At 54.9% G+C, this 20,342-nt stretch overlaps 2 protein-coding genes and 1 pseudogene across 2 annotated transcripts; all 3 read left to right on the forward strand.

Annotated features, from left to right (window-relative positions):
* Nucleotides 1–619: 619 nt before the first annotated feature.
* On the forward strand, nucleotides 620–5,392 carry C10H15orf39 (chromosome 10 C15orf39 homolog). The gene is made up of 5 exons (XM_058811080.1): nucleotides 620–1,101; nucleotides 1,309–1,509; nucleotides 1,558–3,611; nucleotides 3,974–4,007; nucleotides 4,212–5,392. Exons 1-5 carry the CDS (start codon nucleotides 620–622, stop codon nucleotides 4,213–4,215), a joined length of 2,775 nt encoding a protein of 924 aa, XP_058667063.1. The 3' UTR covers nucleotides 4,216–5,392.
* Nucleotides 5,393–6,330: 938 nt separating this feature from the next.
* On the forward strand, nucleotides 6,331–13,231 carry LOC131561742 (uncharacterized). Its single transcript, XM_058811116.1, has 13 exons — nucleotides 6,331–6,436; nucleotides 6,699–8,565; nucleotides 9,001–9,059; nucleotides 9,661–9,815; nucleotides 10,230–10,333; nucleotides 10,455–10,513; nucleotides 10,761–10,897; nucleotides 10,977–11,101; nucleotides 11,227–11,285; nucleotides 11,590–11,744; nucleotides 12,503–12,609; nucleotides 12,694–12,807; nucleotides 12,999–13,231. The coding sequence occupies exons 2-13, from the start codon at nucleotides 6,772–6,774 to the stop codon at nucleotides 13,041–13,043; spliced, it is 2,913 nt and encodes a 970-aa protein (XP_058667099.1). The 5' UTR covers nucleotides 6,331–6,436; nucleotides 6,699–6,771; the 3' UTR covers nucleotides 13,044–13,231.
* A 2,256-nt stretch (nucleotides 13,232–15,487) lies between these two features.
* On the forward strand, nucleotides 15,488–17,124 carry LOC131561762 (SNW domain-containing protein 1-like; annotated as a pseudogene).
* Nucleotides 17,125–20,342: the final 3,218 nt, after the last annotated feature.

Here is a 20,342-nt window from a genome sequence, read left to right on the forward strand (position 1 = left end):
CTTTCTGAGGTAACTTTGATGATTCCCCACGGAATGAAGATGAATCTATTGGCTGGACCATGAGGACTTTGTCCCTCTGTTGGTAGCAATACCCTCACTTCTCTCTCTCTCCCCTTTACTTTGTTTTCTTTGTATCTCTCTCTGTGGCATAATTGTTGTTGGCCCTCAGTAAAGGTGCGCTGCTGTGATTAAACTGAAGGTCCCCTGCTGTGTGTCCTTAGCACTCTGAGATCAGTGAAATCATGACCTCTGCTTGTACCAGCGGATGGTGGCACCTTTATATAGATTCAGAAGCCCTGTGTGGTTGGTCCTGACTGGGTGAATTCAGTTACCCCCCAGCTCAGTGGCCAATAGCTCTCTGCCTCCCTAACGGTCTACACTGGTTCCCCAACGGCCTCGACTGGTCAAGGTATAATTGGGGTGATCTATGACTGTGAGGCCTCCAGAGCAGCTGTTAGCCACCACACTTTCACCTTCTGGGATGGCTTGTAGCCCTCTGGCACCCTGTGCCATCACAGGCTGCTGGCTGTGGGGACTTGCCTTGCTCATGGCTCGTTCTCTCTCTTTTGCAGGCAGGCCAGCTCACCTCTCCCGTGGGGACAGCAGCACCGAGGTATAAATGGCCTCCAAACGGTACTCGCAGTCTGCAGGCCCCGTGGTTCTCAAGAAGCTGCCTCGTCTGGCGCCCGCCCCCAGCTGCCTGCCCGGCAAAATCCCTGGCACATCCAGCCCCGTGCCCCACCCTGGCTCTGGAAACCATTTCAGCTACAAGGGCTCCTACTTTGCCTGCCCTCTGCAGAGCCCCGAGGGCCCCGAGCAGCCCCCGGCTGGCTGGAACCCCACACCTGCTTACCTGCACTATGGCCCTGGTGCTCTGAGCCAGCCCGTGCCGGCCGAGGGGCCACTGCTGGGCCTGCTGCTGTACCCCCCAGAGAGCCTGAGCACCAGGCTGCAGCCCCCAGACACCCAGAAGAGCAAGGACAGCCTGAGCCAGGAGCTGCTTATGGCCAGGAAGAAGCTGGACAGTCCCAGGTGCCCCTTGCCGGTGAAGAAGCCGGTAGTGGTGAAGAAGGCAGCTCCTCTGGCAGTCCCCAGGCCTGTGTACGGAGCCCCCGCCTCCTTCCTGGCTCCCAGGATGGCTCTGCTGCTGGGAGCACAAGCAGAGAGCCTGCAGCAGCGACCAGGGGAGGCAAACTGGGCCCTGCCTCCTGCCACCCACCCTCTGCACCCCAGCGAGCCCCACAAGAGTGGTCCTGGTGCTGAGCACAGCCTCCTGCCGCTGCCCTCCAGCCTGGCCCTGCCTTCCAGGGAGCAGCTGAGCTCCCCCGCTGCCTTACCCCACTACTGCCTCACCTTTGATAAGTATGGGCCACCCCCCAGCACCCCGTTCCTGGAAGCAAGTTGTCCCTCTGCCCAGAGCCAGAAGAAGATGCCGGAGATCCCCAGCCTCAGCCTGGAGCCCTGGCCCAAGCTCCAGCCACCTGACAGCAGCCCAGTGATCCAGGAGAGGTCAGCAATGTGCTTCCCACCTCCCCCCTACCCACTGTCACCCCACAGATCTGGCCCCCTCCACCACACCCCAGCTCCCACTGTGGGGGAGCCCAGTGCCCTGCCCAGCTTTGGCTACATGGGGAGCAGGGAGCCCTTTCCCAGCACCTACCTCAAGCCCCAGGAGCCCAGGAGTTACTTTCCCAGCCCCTTGGAGCCCTACGTGCCGAGGCCAGCGGGTGCCAGGCTGGGGGTGGCACTCAGGGATGCTGAGGCAGCCAGGGATGCCGAGGTGCCCAGGAACAGCGGGTACCCGGGGTTTGCCCTCAGCCCGGGCAGTGCATCCGTGTTCCAGGGCTCCTTTCCCGGCACGGAGCCGGGCTGTGGGCAGCACAGGGCGGGCAGCCCGCAGTGGGGAGCAGCACCGAGGCACAGCAGCGCTTTCCAGCCTGTCTGTGCCCCAGAGAGGCTTTCTGGGGGCTCTGCTGGACTCACTGAGACATTTCCTGAGAGAGGAGGGAGCTGGGAGAAACCCACGCAAGGGGAGGAGGAGCCCCTGTACCCAGGGAGGAGGAACAGCAGCCCAGCCCCTCAGGACACCCCCCATGGGGGACCAGGACAAGGAGATGCCTGCAAGGTCATGGATCCAGCCAAGGAGCTCATCTGCCCTTCTCCATCAGGTCTGGAAGGGCTGGAGCACCTGAGGGACACCAAGGCTTTGTCATCCTCCCCACCAATGCCTGTGATCCACAACGTCTTCAGCCTGGCACCTTACCAGGAGTACCTGGAGAAGGCCAAGGGCACAGACCCCATCCTGTTCTGCAGGAAGCACCTGTGGGAGCACTCCTCACCCCAAAGCACGGCTGGCAGCCAGGAGCCTGCTGCCCTCAGAGACGTCTCGGTGGTGCCCAGCCTGAGGTCGGGCAGTGATGCAGTGCAGAGCCAAGGGGAAAGCTGTTACAGGAGCGTCCCTAAAAAGCCAAAGCCTGTGCCCCAAGAGCTGGAGTCTCAGGAGGGCAGCCCTGACAGGGTGGGCACCAAGGAGTCACCGCCTAAGGACATGGTGCTGGACCTTAGCTTCAAGAAGAGACTGGTGGAAGCTGGGGACACACAGAGACCCCCTGGCTGTGCGGAGGGGCCACTGGAGCGAGAGGATGAGAAGGAGAAAGAAGCTGGAGGAGGGAAGGTGGGGTTGGGAGAGAGGGCGCAGCCCCAGGTGCCTGAGGCAGACTCAGGGGACAGGAGCAGCTTCCAGAGCTCAGCCAACTTCATGTTCCAAAAATACAAGCTGCAGCCCTCCCTCCTGGGCAGCACGGAGCCCCCCCAGCAGGATGGCAGCTCTCAAGCCCCCCAGCCCAGCCCCCCCAGCAGCACCCCCACTCCAGCTCCTCCAGCCTCCTCTCCATCCAGCAACCCCCCGTTCCCACCGCCGAGCCCCCAGCTCAACGTCGTCCAAGCCCCAAACCCTCCCCAGACTGTGCTTCCCAAAGCCCCCCCAACTCCAGAGGAGGAGAAGGTGCTGGTGGTGAAGAAGGTTGGGATCCCCTCAGGGACCCCCTCGGGGCAGTACTTCAGCAGCCTGCACACCTTGCTGTGTGACACCATCTCCGGCTCGGTGTCCCGCTCCTCCCCGGAGCTCCTGCGGCAGTGGCTGAAGAAGGCTGAGCTGGCAGAAGAGCTGGGGGAGATGCCCAAATCCCTGCCCAGCCCCAAAGAGGCCTCCAAGGCTCCCAATGCTCAGAAGCCCAGCAATGGCAAGGAGATCTGGCTGGCTTTCCAGGACGTGGCCGCGCTCCTCACCAAGCTGCTCTCCCAGCTGAGGACCTTCATGTCCGCTTGCCCTTTCCCGCACGTGGTCCGGGCGGGAGCCATCTTCATCCCCATCCACGTGGTGAAGGAGAAGCTCTTCCCAAAGCTGCCCGGGAGCTTCGTGGACCAAGTGCTGCAGAAGCACAAGGTGGAGCTGCGTCCCACCACGCTCTCGGAGGAGAGGCACCTCAGGGAGCTGGAGCTGAAGAGCTGCACCTCCCGCATGCTGAAGCTCCTGGCCATCAAGTGGCTTCCTGAAATCTACCCCGACCTGCTCAACCTCCACTGGCACAGCTCCATCCAGCAGCAGCTCGGTAGGTAGCCTGGCATCTCCTGGGGATGGGTCCCTGGGATGTTCCAGCTGCACCTGCCCTCCAGGTGCTGCTGTTCTTGGGGAGCATCCAAAGGTGCCTCAGCATCCCTGTCCTGCTGAGGGTTCTGCCCAGATTTCCCTCCGTGGGTTGTAGAGGGGGAAAGTTTGAGCTGGAAGGGAGAAAACTCATCCTGGGCATGTCAAGGAGGTTTCAGACAGTTCCATGCCACCGCTGCCCATCCAAGGGCACAGTGTCAGACCTGTCACCCATGGCTGTCCCATCCAGCTGATGACTTCACTGCTGTGTCCAGATAACCTTTTGTTGCTGCTCAAGGCCATTAACAGCACCTTTATTTCTTTCAGATTCAAGCTCAGAGACTGGCCAGCAGCCTTCCAAGTAAGTAACTCCTCTTCCCAAGTGTTTTTTTAGGAATTTGTGGGTTTTGTTTGTCATTTTGTTGAGGGGTATGTATGTGGATTTCATGTGATGATGAGCAGCTGGAGCTGGCTGGGGTGGCTCTGTTCCTGGGGCTGGGCTGGAGCTGGGAATATTCAGGATGTGGAGGTGTGCCCTCCCTAACCACTCCTTCCTCTCTCCCAGGTAGCCCTGGCCTGGAGGCACTGGTGGAAAAGCAACAGCCACAGAGAGATCAAGGAAAAAGGGGCACTGAGGAATGTGCCAAGGGCAACAGCCAAACGATGACAGGAATGGGAAGGTCCTGAGTCCCCAGAGCTGAGGGTGCCGACACCACCAGCAGCCCTGCAGGCAGGTGCTCAGGTCCCACCGGCATCAGGATCATCCAGGATGCTGATACCTTGGCAGGGACCCTCTGGGGTGCTGCTCAGGGTGGACAGCAGCTCAGGGTGCTCCAGGGACACACACAGAGTTGCTGCTGGTAGGTTATCTGGGCCCGCAGACATGGGCTCGAGCCCCTCACGGCAGCTGGAGCTGCTTTTCTTTGAATGGATCATCTCTCAGTGCATCTCCCGCCTCCATCTGTGATTGCCCTGGGGAGCTGAGAGGGAATCGCTGGAGTTCCAGTGGAGCTGGAGCAAGAGGAGCATGGAAATGGCCACAGCACCGTCCCCAGCCTTGGAAAAAGGGACTGCAGGGATGACATCCCACCTCCTCCTCTCTCCTCTGAATCCCCCTCCTGCTTTATCCATGCCTTTCCCAATAAACATCCCCTTCGTCTGTGATTTTAACCTTTAAAGTAACACCAAGACCTGGCACAACAGCAGGGGCAAGGGAATCGTGACTTCCATAGTCCCAGGACTAAGTTGGTTTTGTCATAAATGAAGACATTTTACAAACGTTCTGGATTAACCTTTATAAGGAGCTGCTGCCTTCAGGTCATGTGTTTTGGGTTGGTTTTTTCTTGAAATACAATAATTTATACATGTCTTTTTATTTAAACTAAAAGGCTGCAAGAAACTCTTAAAGAGACTGTTAAAGAAAACGAAATCACTTCATGTCCCAGATCCTGTCCCAAAGGAGAACATGGGAGATGCACATTTAGGGACCACCTTGGTGGAGACTGAAGGGGCACAGAGGGGAATGATGCTGCCAGAGCTTGGCAGGAGGGATCCTTTCATCTCCAAGGGTTATGGGCATGCCAGGAGGGATGTGGGCATGCCAGGACCAATGGACAGCCCCTCACCCTGGGGGGCTGCAGCAGGGTACACAGCAGAGGCCTTAAAAACTCATTGCTCAGGTGTTCTTCAAGCTGCTGCAGGGCACAGGGAGAACAAAACAAGGGTTATTCTAATTTTTTATTTCACTACAGGGAATATTTATTTTGGGGTGGGGGGTGGGTAGAAATGACCCTACCCAAACTGTACTTTTTTTTGCCAAACGGTGTGTTTGCTACTGGGGGATTTCTGTGGGTGCCTTCCTGGTTTTCCATGGGGATGGGGTGGCTGTGGGTGTGAGGGAGGTGCTGCTGTTCTCCTCACTCCCCCCCACCACTCCATGCCTGTGCACAGTGATTTGGAAAGCAGTGTTTGTTAATAATGTTGGTTTTGTACATATATAAGGTTCCAGGGAAGAAAGTTCCTTTCCTTTATTTAATTTTTTTTGTAAGAATATGAAGAGTTGCCTCACCTCACCTGGTTTAAAGGAGTTTGGCTTGTTTCCAGACCTGCCCTGCTTCTGTCTCTGCTTCCCAGCTTGGGCACAACGGGACCTTCCTGGGGCTGGGGGGTCCCCAGATCCCCCACCCCATGCACTTGTCCTCTTCTCCCTGCAGCAATCCACAAGTGCTGTGCCCAGCCCCTCTGTGCCATCCCTGGGGGCTGGATCCAGTGTCCAGGATGCCACCACAGGAGCACATCCCAGCCTCCGCTAACCCCACAGGTGACAGCCTGGGAAGAGGCTGCTGGTGGATGTCTGAGCATCAGAAACGGGGCAGGAGAGTCTGGGGTGCTCAGGGATGCAGCCTGGGCTGACCCACGAGACTCTTCGCCCTTGTGAGCCTCCATCAGGCACAGAATCCGCCTGATCCCAAAGCCAAGTGCTGCAATCCACAGCTGGTGGAGTCCAGGAGGTGAACACTGCCACAGCCCCACAAACAGGGAGTTTTGGGGAGCATCAACAGGGTTTGGGGATCACCCTGCCTGGAGGGACAGGCCCACCCCCTGCTGCTGCTGAGAGCTCCATGAGGAGCAGAGGGAAGCTGAGACCCCTCCAGCTGCACCTGGGGGAGCTCCGATGAGTTTGTGTTAATTGGGAGCAGCTGGGACAGAGCCACCTCCTCCCCTGGGAAAGCAGATAAAAGCCAGGGCCTGGCTGGGCCTTGGTGCTCTCTCCTCTTGGGCTGCTGCCAGGTGAGGGGTGCTGGGAAGCCTGGGGAGGTTTCTGGGGATGAGGAGGGTGTTTGGGGCAGGGAATGAAGGAATGTCTGAGCCCAGGGCTGTTACAACCCTGGGAGCTTCCCAGGAGGTGCTGAGGCTTGGCTCAGCCTTTCCTGAGCTGGGAGCCTGCTGGCGATAAGGGAGGGGTTTTAATGGGAAGCTTGGGAATGGGCTGGACACTGGGATGTGGGAGTGCAGGGAGTCACCCTGAATCCCCTCCTGTCCCTCTCCACAGCTGAGCTCTCGCCGTGGGCTCTCCCAGAGGAGCGGAGGGGTCGGAGCACCGGGAGCCCCCTGCGGCAGGAACGATGCCCCGCGCTGAGCGGGGAGGGGCTGCGGGCACAGCGCCCTGTCCTGCTGCCCCCAGCCGGTGCTGCAGAGCCCTCCTGCTGCTGGCCGTGTGTGCGTGTGCCACTGCTGTCCCCTACGGCCTGGCTGCTCTGGCTGCTGTCACCTGGGCTCCCCCGGGCTCAGCAGCCTCCCAGCCAGGGGCGGGTGACACTCTGGGGACAGCCTGTGGGGACCTGCTCTCCTCGGGCTGCGTCCAAGGGATCCAGGGAGTTGTGACTGCTGAGGGACAGAGCCTGGGGACACAGACACCTAGGACCTCCCTGCAGGGGCAGCCTGGCTCTGGGGACAGGGAAGGGCTCAGGCTGGGCACAGCAATGGCTGTCACACTGTCCCCCACACCATGGCCTGGCAAAGGGATGCCTGCTGCCTCAGCTCAGCCCTTCCAGCCTGAGGGTGTCCCCAGCCCTGGCTCCTGGGATCACCTTGCTCGGGGTGGCCTCCACAGAGCAAGACCAGGTGATGCCACACAGATGCCAGCAGTGAGTGCAGCTGGTGGCCTGGGGCAGCCAGCGGGCACAGCAGAGCCCCAGAGCCCACAGAGAGACTCTGAGGCCACCCCCAGAGCTGGGATTGAGACAGCTGCTGGTGTCCCTGCCACCTCCCAGCTGTGGCTGCACCCTCCTGCCCTCCCCACAGCTGCTGCTGGCCCCTCTGCAGGGGCTGCAGTGACTCAGGTGCCACCCACCCAACTGGTGCCATTCCGAGGAGCAGCTGTGGGGTCTCAGGTGCCGCCCGATGTCTCCACATGGGCACCAATGGGTGCTGGCTCCTGGAGCCCCAGCCCAGCAGAGCAGGTGGTGGCCTCTGCTCTGCCAGCACAGGGGACACCCAGCTGGGCCCAGCTGAGCCCTGGCACGCTGGGGGTGTCCCCTGCCCTGGCACCAGAGGGGCTCTGGGGCACTGCTGGCACTGCCCTGCCTGGGGCAGCTGCTCCAGGAACTGGGTCTGGACTCCTGGATGCTGTCCTGGTATCACTTCCTGCCACTGCAGCAGCTCCTGGTGCCCACCATCAGCACCTGCTGGCTTCTTCCCTTCCCATGGAGGCATCTGGGGCTCCTGCTGTCACCCTGGGGACACAGAGTGAGTGGCCTTGTCCCCCTGCACAGCCCAGGGCTGCCAGCCCTGCAGGTCCCACCGTGACTGGGATGGGCTCCACAGCCCCTGGTGTCACCCCAGAGCTTGGACAGACGTTTGTGACAGGAGAACCCAGGCCCAGCCAGCCCAGGACAGCAGCAGTGGGACCTGTTCCCACTCCAGCAGGAGCTCCAGGGCCCAGCCCTGCCAGCCCAGGCTCTGTGCCTGCCCCCAGCTCCACAGAGCCAGCTGTGCACCTCACTGCCACCAGCAGCACTGTGACGTCTCCATCCTGCCTGCTGTGCTCTCCTGGGGCTGGCTATGCAGCCAGCTCCCTGCCCAGCTCCCAGAGCCTGGCTGTGCCCACAGCACTGACCCTCCATGCCCATGCTGTGCCCAGTGGCTCCAGCGCTTCTCAGAACTCCTCCGCAGCCTCGGAGCAGCTCCCTGCAGCCACCAGAGCGGCCTCCAGCCCAGCTGAGCTGATGACAACGGGCACACCTGGCTCTAGAGGGACAACACGCCGTGTATGCCATCCCTGTGGCCTGCCCTTGCCCGCCCAGCCTGTGCACGTGCTGCCCCTGCAATTCCGGCTGCTGGGCATCGCCTACGCCCCGGCCCTGGGCAGCAGGAATTCCCTGAGCTACCGGCGGCTGGAGGGAGATGTGACACTCGTGGTGGGTGCTGGGGGTGCCTGGGACACGTTTGGCACTGTGGGGTGGTGCCAGGCTCTGATGGGGGGAGCAGCCTGAGTGCTGCACCAGCCCTTAGCTGGTTGGGTGCCCACCTGACCATGGTGAGGGTGGCAAAGCCCTGGAACTGCTTCACTGGAGCTTGGTTAGACCTGGGACTGGGCTCCCCTCAGCCCTGGCAGCCTGCAGGGCCCTGGCACAGGGCATTATTGCTGGGGTATTCCCTCCTAGGATGGGGGTGGCTGCTCTGGGTGTCCCAGCTCATCCCCAGCATTCCCAGAGGGCTGGCACTCCCCTGGGCAGCCTGAGCTGGCTTCCCTCTATTTGTTATTTACTGCCCACCTGCTCCTGCAATTCCCCTTCACATGGGGGAGCTTGGAAATCCTCCTCAATTAGTTACCGGGTGCTTCTTCCTTCCAGCTCAACCGGATGCTGTCCAGCTATGAGAGCTTCCTGCAGGCGAATGTCCTCGAGTTCAAGTGAGTGTGCAGCTGCAGGAGCGCTGGGGTTTGCAGCAGCAGTGGCCTCTGGTGGCCACCCTGGCCTTAAGGAGAGTCCTGAGTAGGAGAGCAACTTGTTACGCTTTGATAGATGCTGTGTTCCCTCGGGAGAAGCGCATTTCCAGCGGAATGGCTGCAGCCATAAACACCGCTGTGAATGGTTTTTCTTTGGCTCCCAGAAGGCTGCGAGGTGGATGCTGGAGTGAACGGCTGATAAGGGCCGAAACCTTGTGTGCTTTAATGAGTGTTTGGTGGTGCAAGCTATTTTGTCTTTGCCCTTACACATTAATGAGATTTTCTTCAATCTTTCCCATGCTAGAAACATAAATATTGGAGTGTGTGCAATAAAGATGGACCCTGCTGGAAGAAGCAGTGGTCTCTGTTTTTTTCCAAGCTGTTGCAGCTTGGGCTTGGAGGGAAGGGTTTGCCCAGAAAATGCTCCAGACAGGAGCATTGAGGGGCTTCACTCCCTCCCTGGTGTTACCATCCCGAGGGATCCCTGTCTGAATTCCTGGATAAATGCACCTGGAAAAAATAAAAAAGCAGTAGCTGCGCTGCCCACTGTGTCCTGTCCCTGCAGGAACGGCTCCGTGGTGGTGAGAGGGGAGGTTCTGTTCCGGGGGGATGCTCCTGCTCCCACCAACTCCCACCTGATCCGCACCGTGGTCACAGAGGCGAGCAAGGGGAGGAACATCTTCAGCTGGCAGCTGGAGCCCCAGTCCGTCCAGTCTGCTGGTGAGTGCTGAAGGTCTTCCCACTGCAGGGCTGCTGCTGCTGCCAGGTGCCCTCCTTGTGCCTCTCTCCAAGCCAATACCCATGCAGTTTGGGTTCCAGGCTTTTCCTTCACTGAACATCCCTGTGTAAAGCCACTGTAAGGATGTGGAGGGTGGTGGAGGGCACATCTGTAGCAGCTGGATCTGTGTGGGCCAGGGCTTCTGCTCAGCTCCCTGGCCTCCCCTCTTTGCCCCAGCTCTGCTGGTAAATGGTGCATCCTGACCCCTTCCCACATGCAAAGGGATCCCTCCTCACTCAGCTGCCCTGCTGCTTTCTGCCTGTGCTGTGTGGCCGTGGGTGAGCTCTGGGCTGAGCACTACCTCCCAAGGAAGCTGCAGGAACAGGTCTGAGTGTAGCTTTTCCCAACTCCCTTAGGCTTCAGCCTGGAGAACCTGGACCCAGAGAAGCTGTCCATCTCCCTCACTGGCTCCCAGCTTGGGGTGGACAGGATGGACCTGCTGGACAAGCTGGTCCAAGAGGTATGCCAAGCCCTGGGGGCTCTTCCAAAGGGAGATGCTGGGGGAATGGGCACAGCCTGGGTGCTGGATTAACCTGTGCTAAACAGGGAAAGGTGTGAACTGTTGTCTTCTCCCTGCCCAGATTACTGCATCTGTCAGTGGCCTCTACAACGTGAGGAATTTCACCATCTCCCAGCTCAGGTATGGGGTGTAGCTATTCCTATGCCAACCTCTTAATTTCATTGTCTTCACTCTCTCCTGTGCCCTCTGCAGCTCATCAGCTGTGCTGCAAGGATGGAGGGGAGGGGAAAAGCTGGCAGGGGATGTGCAGCTGGAGCAAACTGGAATTGAGCCCCTTCTGTGGGCTCTCAGGAGAAAACCTCCAGTGAAGGTGCTGGGGCTGGGTCCCAACCCTCCTGCCTTGCTCAGAGCTCTTGTCTCCCCTCAGGAACCTGGGTGGGCTCACGGAGATCACTGGAGACCTCTACCTAGACACAGTTGTCCATGCTGACGTTGAGGAGGTTCTGGAAGCCCTGACTGCACTCTCAGACCTCTCCAAGGACCTGAGCTCCATCTCGGTGGAGGGTAAGGATGGTCCCTGTGTGTGCTGTGGGCAGAGTCGCTCCAAATGTGCTCAGCCAGGGCTTGTTTCTTGCTCCTTCAGGGTCCAAGCTGGGTCTGCTCGTGTACCCTCTGTCCTTTGTCGTCACCAACAGACCCTTCAGCCAGAAGCTTCAGGATCCTCTCTCTGAAGAGCACCACAATCTCTCCAGGGAACTTGGTGATGTGGTAGGAATGGGGCTGGTGGGGTTGTGGTCCTCCCAGTGGGGTGATAAGGGAGGGAGAGGGGCTGCTTTGGGGTGTCCAAAGTGCCCCAAAAGCTGACAGAGAGCTGAGCACACCCTTTCTTCCAGGTGGCCAGAGCCCTGAGGGATTACCCATCCTTCCTGACAGCCATCATCAAGGAATTCCTGTGAGTGGGAGCAGGGGTTCTGTGGGGCAGGGAGGGCTCCCTTCAGACATCAGCCAGCAGGTCATGGCTCACAGCTGCACATTTTTGGCTGCAGAAGGATCTGCAGAAAGCATTAAGCCATTGCAGCTGTGGTGACTTGCTGGACCTCCAGGGATGTCCCTTCCATCCCAGGGCTCCCTGAGTGCACAGATCTCTTCCTGCTGAGCAAAACCCTCTGGGAGGAGGCTGGGAGTGCCCACCCATCCTTCCGTGGGGTCATGGTGGGCCTGGCAGGTGCTGGAGCTGTTCCCAACCCTGTCTGCAGGCCTGGCTCCTTGCTCTGCCATGGGAACATGATCTTCCAGCACCCTGCTCCAACCAGCATGCAGGTGCTGAAGACCCTCGTGCGCTCGGTGGGGCCAAACCAGGCTCTGGCTGGCTCTGACATCCACGTGGATCCATTCTCTCTGGCTGTGGGAGGTAAGCTCCCCTCTGGCACCTGGGTACCTGGGAAAATGACTGACATGATGATTGAAGAATGTTTTCTGGTTTTCACTGTCAAGGTGATATCCGTGGGTACAGAAATCACTGACAAAAGAGATTTGTCATTCTAAGTAGATGAGGACTATCTTGTGAGCCTTCATGGTGGCTGTTTTAGAGTTGTTGTAGGTTTGTTGTCTTTGGAGATAAAGAGGTGTGTCTTTAAGCCTTTAGGGACAGCAATTATTTCAGCATCAATATAAGGATTTTTTCACCCAGTGGGCAGGGGATAACAAAGCTCCAGAGCAAAGGGTTACAGAATCACGGGATCATCAAATTTGCAGGAGACCTTTAAGAACATCTAGTCCAACCATTAATTGAGCACCACCACAGTCACCCCTAAACCAACCATATCCCCAAGTGCCACATCCAGATTCCAAGCTCCGCACCTGCACTGGGAGCAGGGTGGATCCACAGCTGACCCCATCCTGATCCCCTGTGTGAGGAGAGGCTCAGGTGTCTTGGCTGCTGAGCTGAGCAGGCAGTGACATTTAGTGGCAGTTGTGCCCTCTGCATGGCCTGGGGCATTGGGGTTGGGGACCTTGTGCTGCAGGCTGCTGTGGGATGGGAGGAGAAGGCATGGAGGGGGTGGAACGGGAGTTCTTAAATCCCCTGTGTTCATCCTGGGGCAGTGGGTGGCTGGCAGCCTGTGGGGCAGAGCAGCTGCTCCAGGCTCTCAATGCTCTGTTCTGCTCCAGAGGACACTCTGGATCCTCCCAGGCCCCAGCCAGGATTCCCAGCCTATGGAGTGGCCTTGGTGGTCATCGGTGGCCTCTGCATCGTGGCTGTGCCCATCGTGCTCGTGGTGAGGGCTGGTTCTGTCTGCTGGGCTGGGCTGGGGGGCTCTGTGGGGCTGCTGGGGCTGCAGTGCCTGTGCTCTCCTCCCCAGTGCCTGGGCACCAGGAGGCTCGGCTGGCAGGCTGTAGAAACCCTTTGGGACAGGAGAGACCCTGAAGTGGCAGTGCAGACGTTGGAAATGGATAACCAGGGCTTCTGGACAGAGGTGAGTGGCCTTTGCATCCCTTGGATTATCTTCTGTGCCTGGGAGCTGGTGTTTCTGCAGCTCACAGGTTCTCCTGTTAGCTGGTGAGGATCTCTGGGGCTGGAGAACCCTGTGGGGAGCTGGAGGGCTGGGACCCTCACTCCTGCCTTCACTGGAGGGGTTTCAAGTGACTTCTTCCCTCTCCCCTGCAGGACTCTGAGGATGGTCACTTTGAGTGGCAAAGCACTTCTGCCTGAGGAGAGAAGCAGAATCTGCAGCTGGGGGGAGCCTGGAGAGGGGCTGTGTGTGGGAAGGAGATGCTGAGAAGCTCTCCCTGACCTTATGACAGCAGCTGCCAGGTGCTCCCTGAGCAGAATGCAGACTCAGGTGTGTTAAGGAATCATTTTGTGAATTTTGTATGTTAAATAAACTGTTTGTAGACCGTGAAACCCAGCTGTGAAGGATGTGTGTCTGCTGTGGGGGTGGTGTTGAACTGACATCCCTCCTTGGCTCCCAGTACCACCCCAGCCAGGTGCTGCTGCTCTGACTGGTGCCTGCGAGCTGGGCTTGGTCCTCTGCAGCTCTGGGAGGTGTGTTGGGGAGGTAAAAAAGCAAATTTTTAACCCATCCATCTCCCACTCCCCTCCAAACAGCTCCTGAGACCAAGAAACCATCTTTGTTTTGGCTCTATTGGATAATTTGGGGGATTGCCCGATGATTTGAGGTGTGGAGAGGGGTTCTCTGGTCTCTTGGAGCAAACCCAAGGTCATTTTGGAGGGCTGCTGTGTTTAAAACCAGGGAAGCTGTAGGGTTTGTGGCAGCAGGTGATCTTTAAATGCCACCTCTCCCTGTCACCAGGGGATCAGTTGTGTAGCTCATCTCTGCTGAACCTAAAGCATGACTTTATGGGGAAGCAAATCAAAGAAAAGAGGTGGTATGTGAGGTCATTGGATGGAAACAGGGATGGCCCAAATTCTCAGAGATCCATGCCACATGTGAAATTGGGTGATTAGGAATCCCAGAGTCTGCAAACAACTGACAAACCTCAATTTAGTGAGGGATTGGATAATTATTTCTGGATAATAATTCCCAAGCTCACTCTAGAAATAGGTTCAGCTGTAACATATAAAGGGTCAAATTGCCAAGTTAAAGTGACTTGAATCTAGTTTTGATGCAGAAGACATCTGGGTTTATTGGCAAATTCCCCATCCAGTTAGACCCAAACCATGCCACCACCCAGGCTCCAATTGGGAGGGAATTCCCTAAACACATTTTAAAACAAGGCTCCTAAAACTAGCAGTTATGAGTAAAGGCCTTGGGGTTAAAGACTAATCAAACCACCTAGCTCTGGCATCACTCTGAAGTTTCCTTCAGGATAGAGATGCTTCAAACACAGCAAACTGCTGGAGTACTTCTGTAATAATAACTGGGAAAAACCACAAGACTAGCAGTTTGGAGGCTTTCAACAAAGCTCAGATGTCTTTTCTCGGAACTCTGAAAAATGCTTAAAATTATGAGACAGCATTGGGTCAAACCATAGAGCCAGTGCAGGGACCAGCCAGAGAGCTAACCTGATCTAAGAGATGCATAAACAGCTAGAGAACAAAGAAGAAGGATCCTGAAATGACACGTCTTTTAGATAATTACACAAAGAGATGTTAAAGCATAAATACACTAATAACATCTTATGAATAATGCCTATTATTGAATTGGAAAATTCACATCGTGTAATCAATATATCAGCCATAAACCTCTGAGGAAGTTGAGATAATGCCTTTCTAAACAGTCATATACCTATGACAGGAAAATAAAGGAAAATGCTAACACAGCTTATAATCAATAACAGCCATAATATAAAATCATCACTGACTCTTACTGTGTTATCTCTGGAAGACAAGCCAGCAATTGGAACAAAGATTGTAACAAGCAGTAGAATCTTAGACAAAATCAAAGGTGAACACACTGTATGTTTTTTATCCACAAACAGGTGTTTATCAGTGTTCCATCACAGCTCTTTCAGTTGGATTTGTCTTACCTCTTAAAAGAAAACAACTATATATCTTACAATGTAGAAAATATTTAACAGTCTTAGATTGCAATGCAAGATGTAACCAGATGTATTCTATTACCATCTGTTAAAACCAGGTGGGGCAGGGTTCTTTATCTCTTCCATGACTCATCCTCCCACCAGGGAGATATCTTCTGTTAATGAGCCATTGTCACTGCCCAACTGATAAAATTCCATCATCCCATTGTGAGATGCTCTGTCCAGGGGAGGAGCCAAGCATTCCTACCTGGATACAATCTGGGACTTCAAACTCCACAGCAGCCTTTGCCCACTGCATTCCCAGAGGAGAAACTTTCCTCTCCCACTGGTTTCCCAGAGGAAGATCAGACCCTTCTACTTCACCAGTGGGCCTTCAGAGGAAAACTCCCTGATTCTGCAGGATCACTGCTTACACAGAACCACAGCTGGCACTGCTGGAGGGCTGCAGCCACCACCCTGACCCACAGGGTGTCAGGTTGTACTCTGACTTTGCTTGAGCAGCAAAATTTTTTTTGGTGAGCTAATAATTCCTCAACTTTAAAGAACTACTGCAGATAAAATTCAAGGTTATAGGACTTAGTTAAGAACTTTCAACTAATTGCTGCAGATAATCTTGGAAGAAGAGGAGAGCTGCGGGCTGGGCGTGGGGCAGAGCGGACGGTGTACGTGGTCAAGATGGTACTCACCATTTTTTTACCAGCTCCAACCCATTTGTCCCAGGATCAGCTAGAACTAGAAGAAAGAGCAGAGCTCAGAGATCCAGGCAGACTGCTCTGGTCTCCTCACAAAGGGAACCTCCCCCATATGGTTACCGGAAAGGAGGGATACCACAGGCCCTAGAGGATTTTGGAGATGGGGGTGCCTTCCCAGAAATTCATGTGGCCCAATATCCATTGGATATGGGCCAAAAGAAGAAAATTTCCAATGCTTTGGCTCTTCAGGTGGATGCAGAAGGAAAAATAAAATACGATGCAATTGCTGGACAAGGGCAGTCAAAGGACAAGGTTATTTATAGCAAGTACACAGATCTTGTGCCAAAAGAGATCATGAATGTGGATCATCCTGAACTGCAAAGACCAGATGAGAACACAGTTAGAGAGATAACAAAGAAGACAAGAGAAGCCTTGGAGAAATTAATCTCCCAGAAAGTTGCAGCAGCCATGCCAGTTGGAGCTGCAGAGAAGGCAGCTCCTGCACAGTACATTCGGTACACGCCATCTCAGCAAGGAGCTGCATTCAACTCTGGAGCAAGGCAGAGAGTTATCCGGGTGATGGAAATGCAAAAGGACCCTCTGGAGCCTCCAAGATTCAAAAGCAACAAGAAGATTCCGCGAGGACCACCGTCTCCTCCAGCACCTGTAATGCACTCTCCGAGTAGAAAGATGACTGTGAAAGAGCAGCAAGAGTGGAAAATCCCTCCGTGCATTTCAAACTGGAAAAATGTGAAGGGTTACACCGTTCCCTTGGATAAGCGTCTGGCTGCAGATGGCAGAGGATTGCAGACTGTTCATATTAATGAGAACTTTGCCAAACTTGCTGAGGCGCTCTATATTGCTGACAGAAAGGCTCGTGAGGCAGTGGAGATGCGAGCCCAGATGGAGAGGAAGATGGCTCAGAAAGAAAAAGAGAAACATGAGGAAAAGCTCAGAGAAATGGCTCAGAAAGCCGGGTAGAGAAGAGCAGGGATCAAAGCCCGTGTTGAAAAAGAGGATGGAGAAGCTCGAGCAAGAGATGAGATCAGACATGACCAGCGCAAAGAGAGACAGCACGACAGAAATCTCTCCCGGGCAGCTCCTGATAAAAGGTCAAAGCTGCAGAGAAATGAGAACAGAGATATCAGTGAAGTTATTGCCCTGGGGATGCCCAACCGCAGGCCATCCAACGAAATCCAATATGACCAGAGGCTGTTCAACCAGAGCAAGGGGATGGACAGTGGCTTTGCTGGAGGAGAGGATGACATCTATAATGTTTATGACCAGCCATGGAGAAGTGGCAAGGATATGGCCCAAAACATCTACAGGCCAAGTAAAAATATGGGTAAGGATATATATGGGGATGATCTAGAGGCTTGAATAAAGACCAACAAGTTTGTTCCTGACAAAGGGTTTTCTAACTTGGATCGTAACAGCAGTGGCAGGAGCAGAGATGGACCAGTGCAATTTGAGGAGGATCCATTTGGTTTGGACACGTTTCTGGAAGAAGCCAAGCAACACGGTGGTTCTAAACGGCCATCAGACAGCAGCTGCCCTAAGGAACATGAGCTTCAAAGCAAAAAGAGGAGGAAGGACTGAATGTGCTCCTTGGGAGGGAGGGAAATGGACTGCAAACTTGGATTTTATCAAAAAGGATTTTTAATATTGGGTGTACAGGAGGATGGTGGTGTAACACAGCAGTTCACAACTCTAGTATGCACACACTAATTCTTCTACACAGGACAGCTAGCCAGGGAGAGAGAAGACATGGAGGCCACCTGGAAACATTTCATAAGTGAATTAATTCTTCTTTAGCAAGTTCTCTGACTTTGTTGATTCCCCACTGCCAGGCATCTAAGGATAAGAGTGTAGCCCCCCTCCTACAGCTTTAGATTTTTAGGTACCTCAAGCTTGATCTGTTAAAAGCTTTCCTGCTGTATATAATGATTGTCTTAAGATGTAACAGATGCTGGGATGTTCATGATTCAGTGTTTTAGTTTGGCTATACTGTTTATTCGAACAAGGGAGGGGAAACAGCTGGATTCTGTTTTAAAACAAACATTCATAGTTTCTCAGTAATCCTTGTTTTAGTTTCTTTACATTTAGTGAAATAAAGCCTCCTTCTGTGGTAGCAGCTCCCTGGTCAGAGAGACAGAGAAGCTAGATAAGTTTTCCCAGAATTGGCCCCAGAAGCTTTAGGGAGCTGGAGAGAAAGAATTTGAAACAATTCTTATCTTGCTGCACCTGATGTTGGGAACATGTGGAATGTGTTATGGAGATTTGTTCACCTTTTGTTTAACCCTTTACCAAAGGGTGGTTTCTTTACCTACTCAATGGTGATGGTGTTTTAATTAAAGGACCAATTAGTTCCACCTGTAATGAAGTAGGTTATAAAAATAATGGGTTTCTTAATAAAGATTATTAGTCTTCTGTGAATATCTTGAGAGTCTATGTCACTTATTACGTGGTCCTGGCTTGCTGCGCTGACATCCTTCCAACACTCAAAAAAAGGAACAGAGCTGCACCAGGGCAGGGTGGGGGGAGGTCTACATGTGGCCCCATATCTACATCAGGTCTCTTAAATGAACAGCAATTAAATGTTCCAAGTGATGGGCAGGCACCACCCCAAAACGTGGGGGGCTGAGCTGCCCTGCACTGCCACTGCAGCCAACAAGGGAAGGGAAAACTCTGTGGCACCATCCTGTGGCTGTGAACCAAGCCTGCTGTACCATATCGCATCCATAGGGATTAGATTCTTAACTCTGGCATGACTGGCTAGCAGTGGCAGTGGAAGACCTACAGACCCATCACAGCACCACCCTGCACCTCTGCAGCTCTATTCTCCCCCAAAATACACTTGTGGTTGAAAAAGAGGAGGGGAAAAGCAATAAAAACCAAACACTAAAAACTGCACACCAACATGAAGTTGGCTGAGCTCTGGAAGCTGCTCCTGTCCCCTGAGTCTGCCTCAGGCCCCCGGGGCTATGCCCCCTCTCCCAACCCCACCTTCCCTCCTCCAGCTTCTTTCTCCTCCTCATCCTCTCGCTCCAGTGGCCCCTCCGCACAGCCAGGGGGTCTCTGTGTGTCCCCAGCTTCCACCAGTCTCTTCTTGAAGCTAAGGTCCAGCACCATGTCCTTAGGCGGTGACTCCTTGGTGCCCACCCTGTCAGGGCTGCCCTCCTGAGACTCCAGCTCTTGGGGCACAGGCTTTGGCTTTTTAGGGACGCTCCTGTAACAGCTTTCCCCTTGGCTCTGCACTGCATCACTGCCCGACCTCAGGCTGGGCACCACCGAGACGTCTCTGAGGGCAGCAGGCTCCTGGCTGCCAGCCGTGCTTTGGGGTGAGGAGTGCTCCCACAGGTGCTTCCTGCAGAACAGGATGGGGTCTGTGCCCTTGGCCTTCTCCAGGTACTCCTGGTAAGGTGCCAGGCTGAAGACGTTGTGGATCACAGGCATTGGTGGGGAGGATGACAAAGCCTTGGTGTCCCTCAGGTGCTCCAGCCCTTCCAGACCTGATGGAGAAGGGCAGATGAGCTCCTTGGCTGGATCCATGACCTTGCAGGCATCTCCTTGTCCTGGTCCCCCATGGGGGGTGTCCTGAGGGGCTGGGCTGCTGTTCCTCCTCCCTGGGTGCAGGGTGTGACTGCTGTAGCTAGTCTAAAGCTACACAGATAATTTGGCCTAATAGACACCAACTTGACTAGCCTAGCTCATTAGAAGATAGGATTAAACAAGTCCCCAAGTGTACTAATGATAGTCTGGACTTAAGCTCAAACAGGGGATCTGAGCCAATTGTTTTAAATCATGGATGCTCTCCTATCCTTGGCTAGTGAGCTGGACAGAGTTAAGATCTTTAGCCAACCATGTTTATATGAACAAGGGATTTGAAACCCCTATAAAAAGACCATTCAGACAATAACCCTTGGCTCTTGCTGCATGAGCACTATGTGTGCCTGTAGCATTCCTGTCTCCAAGACCCAAGCAACATTTGGTGTCCTGTGTGAGGATAACAAGCTGCTGCAGTGTTGCAGAGAGACAGGGCAGTGGAGATTGCTGCCAGGCACCTGGGTGGGCTGTGAGAAGCTGCGGGCAGTGGAAAGAGCTGCTGGCAGCTGAAGGACATCAGAGAGCTGTGGGCAGTAGAGAAAGCCATGGGCAGAAGGGACCTTGTCTTAGATTGCAATGCAAGATGTAACCAGATGTATTCTATTACCATCTGTTAAAACCAGGTGGGGCAGTGTTCTTTATCTCTTCCATGACCCATCCTCCCTCCTGGAGATATCTTCTGTTAATGGGCCATTGAGTGTCACTGCCTGACTGATAAAATTCCATCTTCCCATTGTGAGACGCTCCACCCAGGGGGAGGAGCCAAGCATTGCTTCCAGGATATAATCTGAGACTTCAAACATCACAGGCAGCCTTTTCCACTGGATTCCCAGAGGAAGACCAGACCCTTCTACTTCACCAGTAGATCTTCAGAGGAAAACTCCCTTCTTCTGCAGGATCTTGCCTTCTGGAAGCAGACACCAGTCTTTCTAGCCAAGACTGAGCGGCGGGCAGCAGAGGAAGCTGCGGGTGGGCAGAGAGCACTGCAGGCAGTGGAGCGCTCTGCCTGAAGTGGAGAGTGTGGCAAGGAACAGCAGGGAAAGCCACGTGGATCCAAACACCTTTGTGATTTACAGACACCACTGAGATAAATGGGAGCGTGGGCATCAGTGCCAGAAGACCCTACACTCCAGGTATGGACTCTTATTTTAACAAGAAGAGGGATTAAATATGATAAACAGGCTTTACTGGCCTTACTAAAGTGGTGTGGG

The sequence above is a fragment of the Ammospiza caudacuta genome, chromosome 10, assembly GCF_027887145.1.
Source record: "Ammospiza caudacuta isolate bAmmCau1 chromosome 10, bAmmCau1.pri, whole genome shotgun sequence".
Taxonomy (NCBI): Eukaryota; Metazoa; Chordata; class Aves; order Passeriformes; family Passerellidae; genus Ammospiza; species Ammospiza caudacuta.

Bases quoted from the DNA above. Each gene is read 5' to 3' on its own strand.
- C10H15orf39 (XM_058811080.1), top strand. From the start codon at position 620: ATGGCCTCCAAACGGTACTCGCAGTCTGCAGGCCCCGTGGTTCTCAAG. The intron at 1,102-1,308 runs GTACGGAGCCCC...CCTGCCTTCCAG, and splicing joins CTGGCAGTCCCCAGGCCTGT to GGAGCAGCTGAGCTCCCCCG. The intron at 3,612-3,973 runs GTAGGTAGCCTG...TATTTCTTTCAG, and splicing joins CTCCATCCAGCAGCAGCTCG to ATTCAAGCTCAGAGACTGGC.
- LOC131561742 (XM_058811116.1), top strand. From the start codon at position 6,772: ATGCCCCGCGCTGAGCGGGGAGGGGCTGCGGGCACAGCGCCCTGTCCT. The intron at 9,816-10,229 runs GTGAGTGCTGAA...CAACTCCCTTAG, and splicing joins CCAGTCCGTCCAGTCTGCTG to GCTTCAGCCTGGAGAACCTG. The intron at 11,102-11,226 runs GTAGGAATGGGG...CCTTTCTTCCAG, and splicing joins CCAGGGAACTTGGTGATGTG to GTGGCCAGAGCCCTGAGGGA.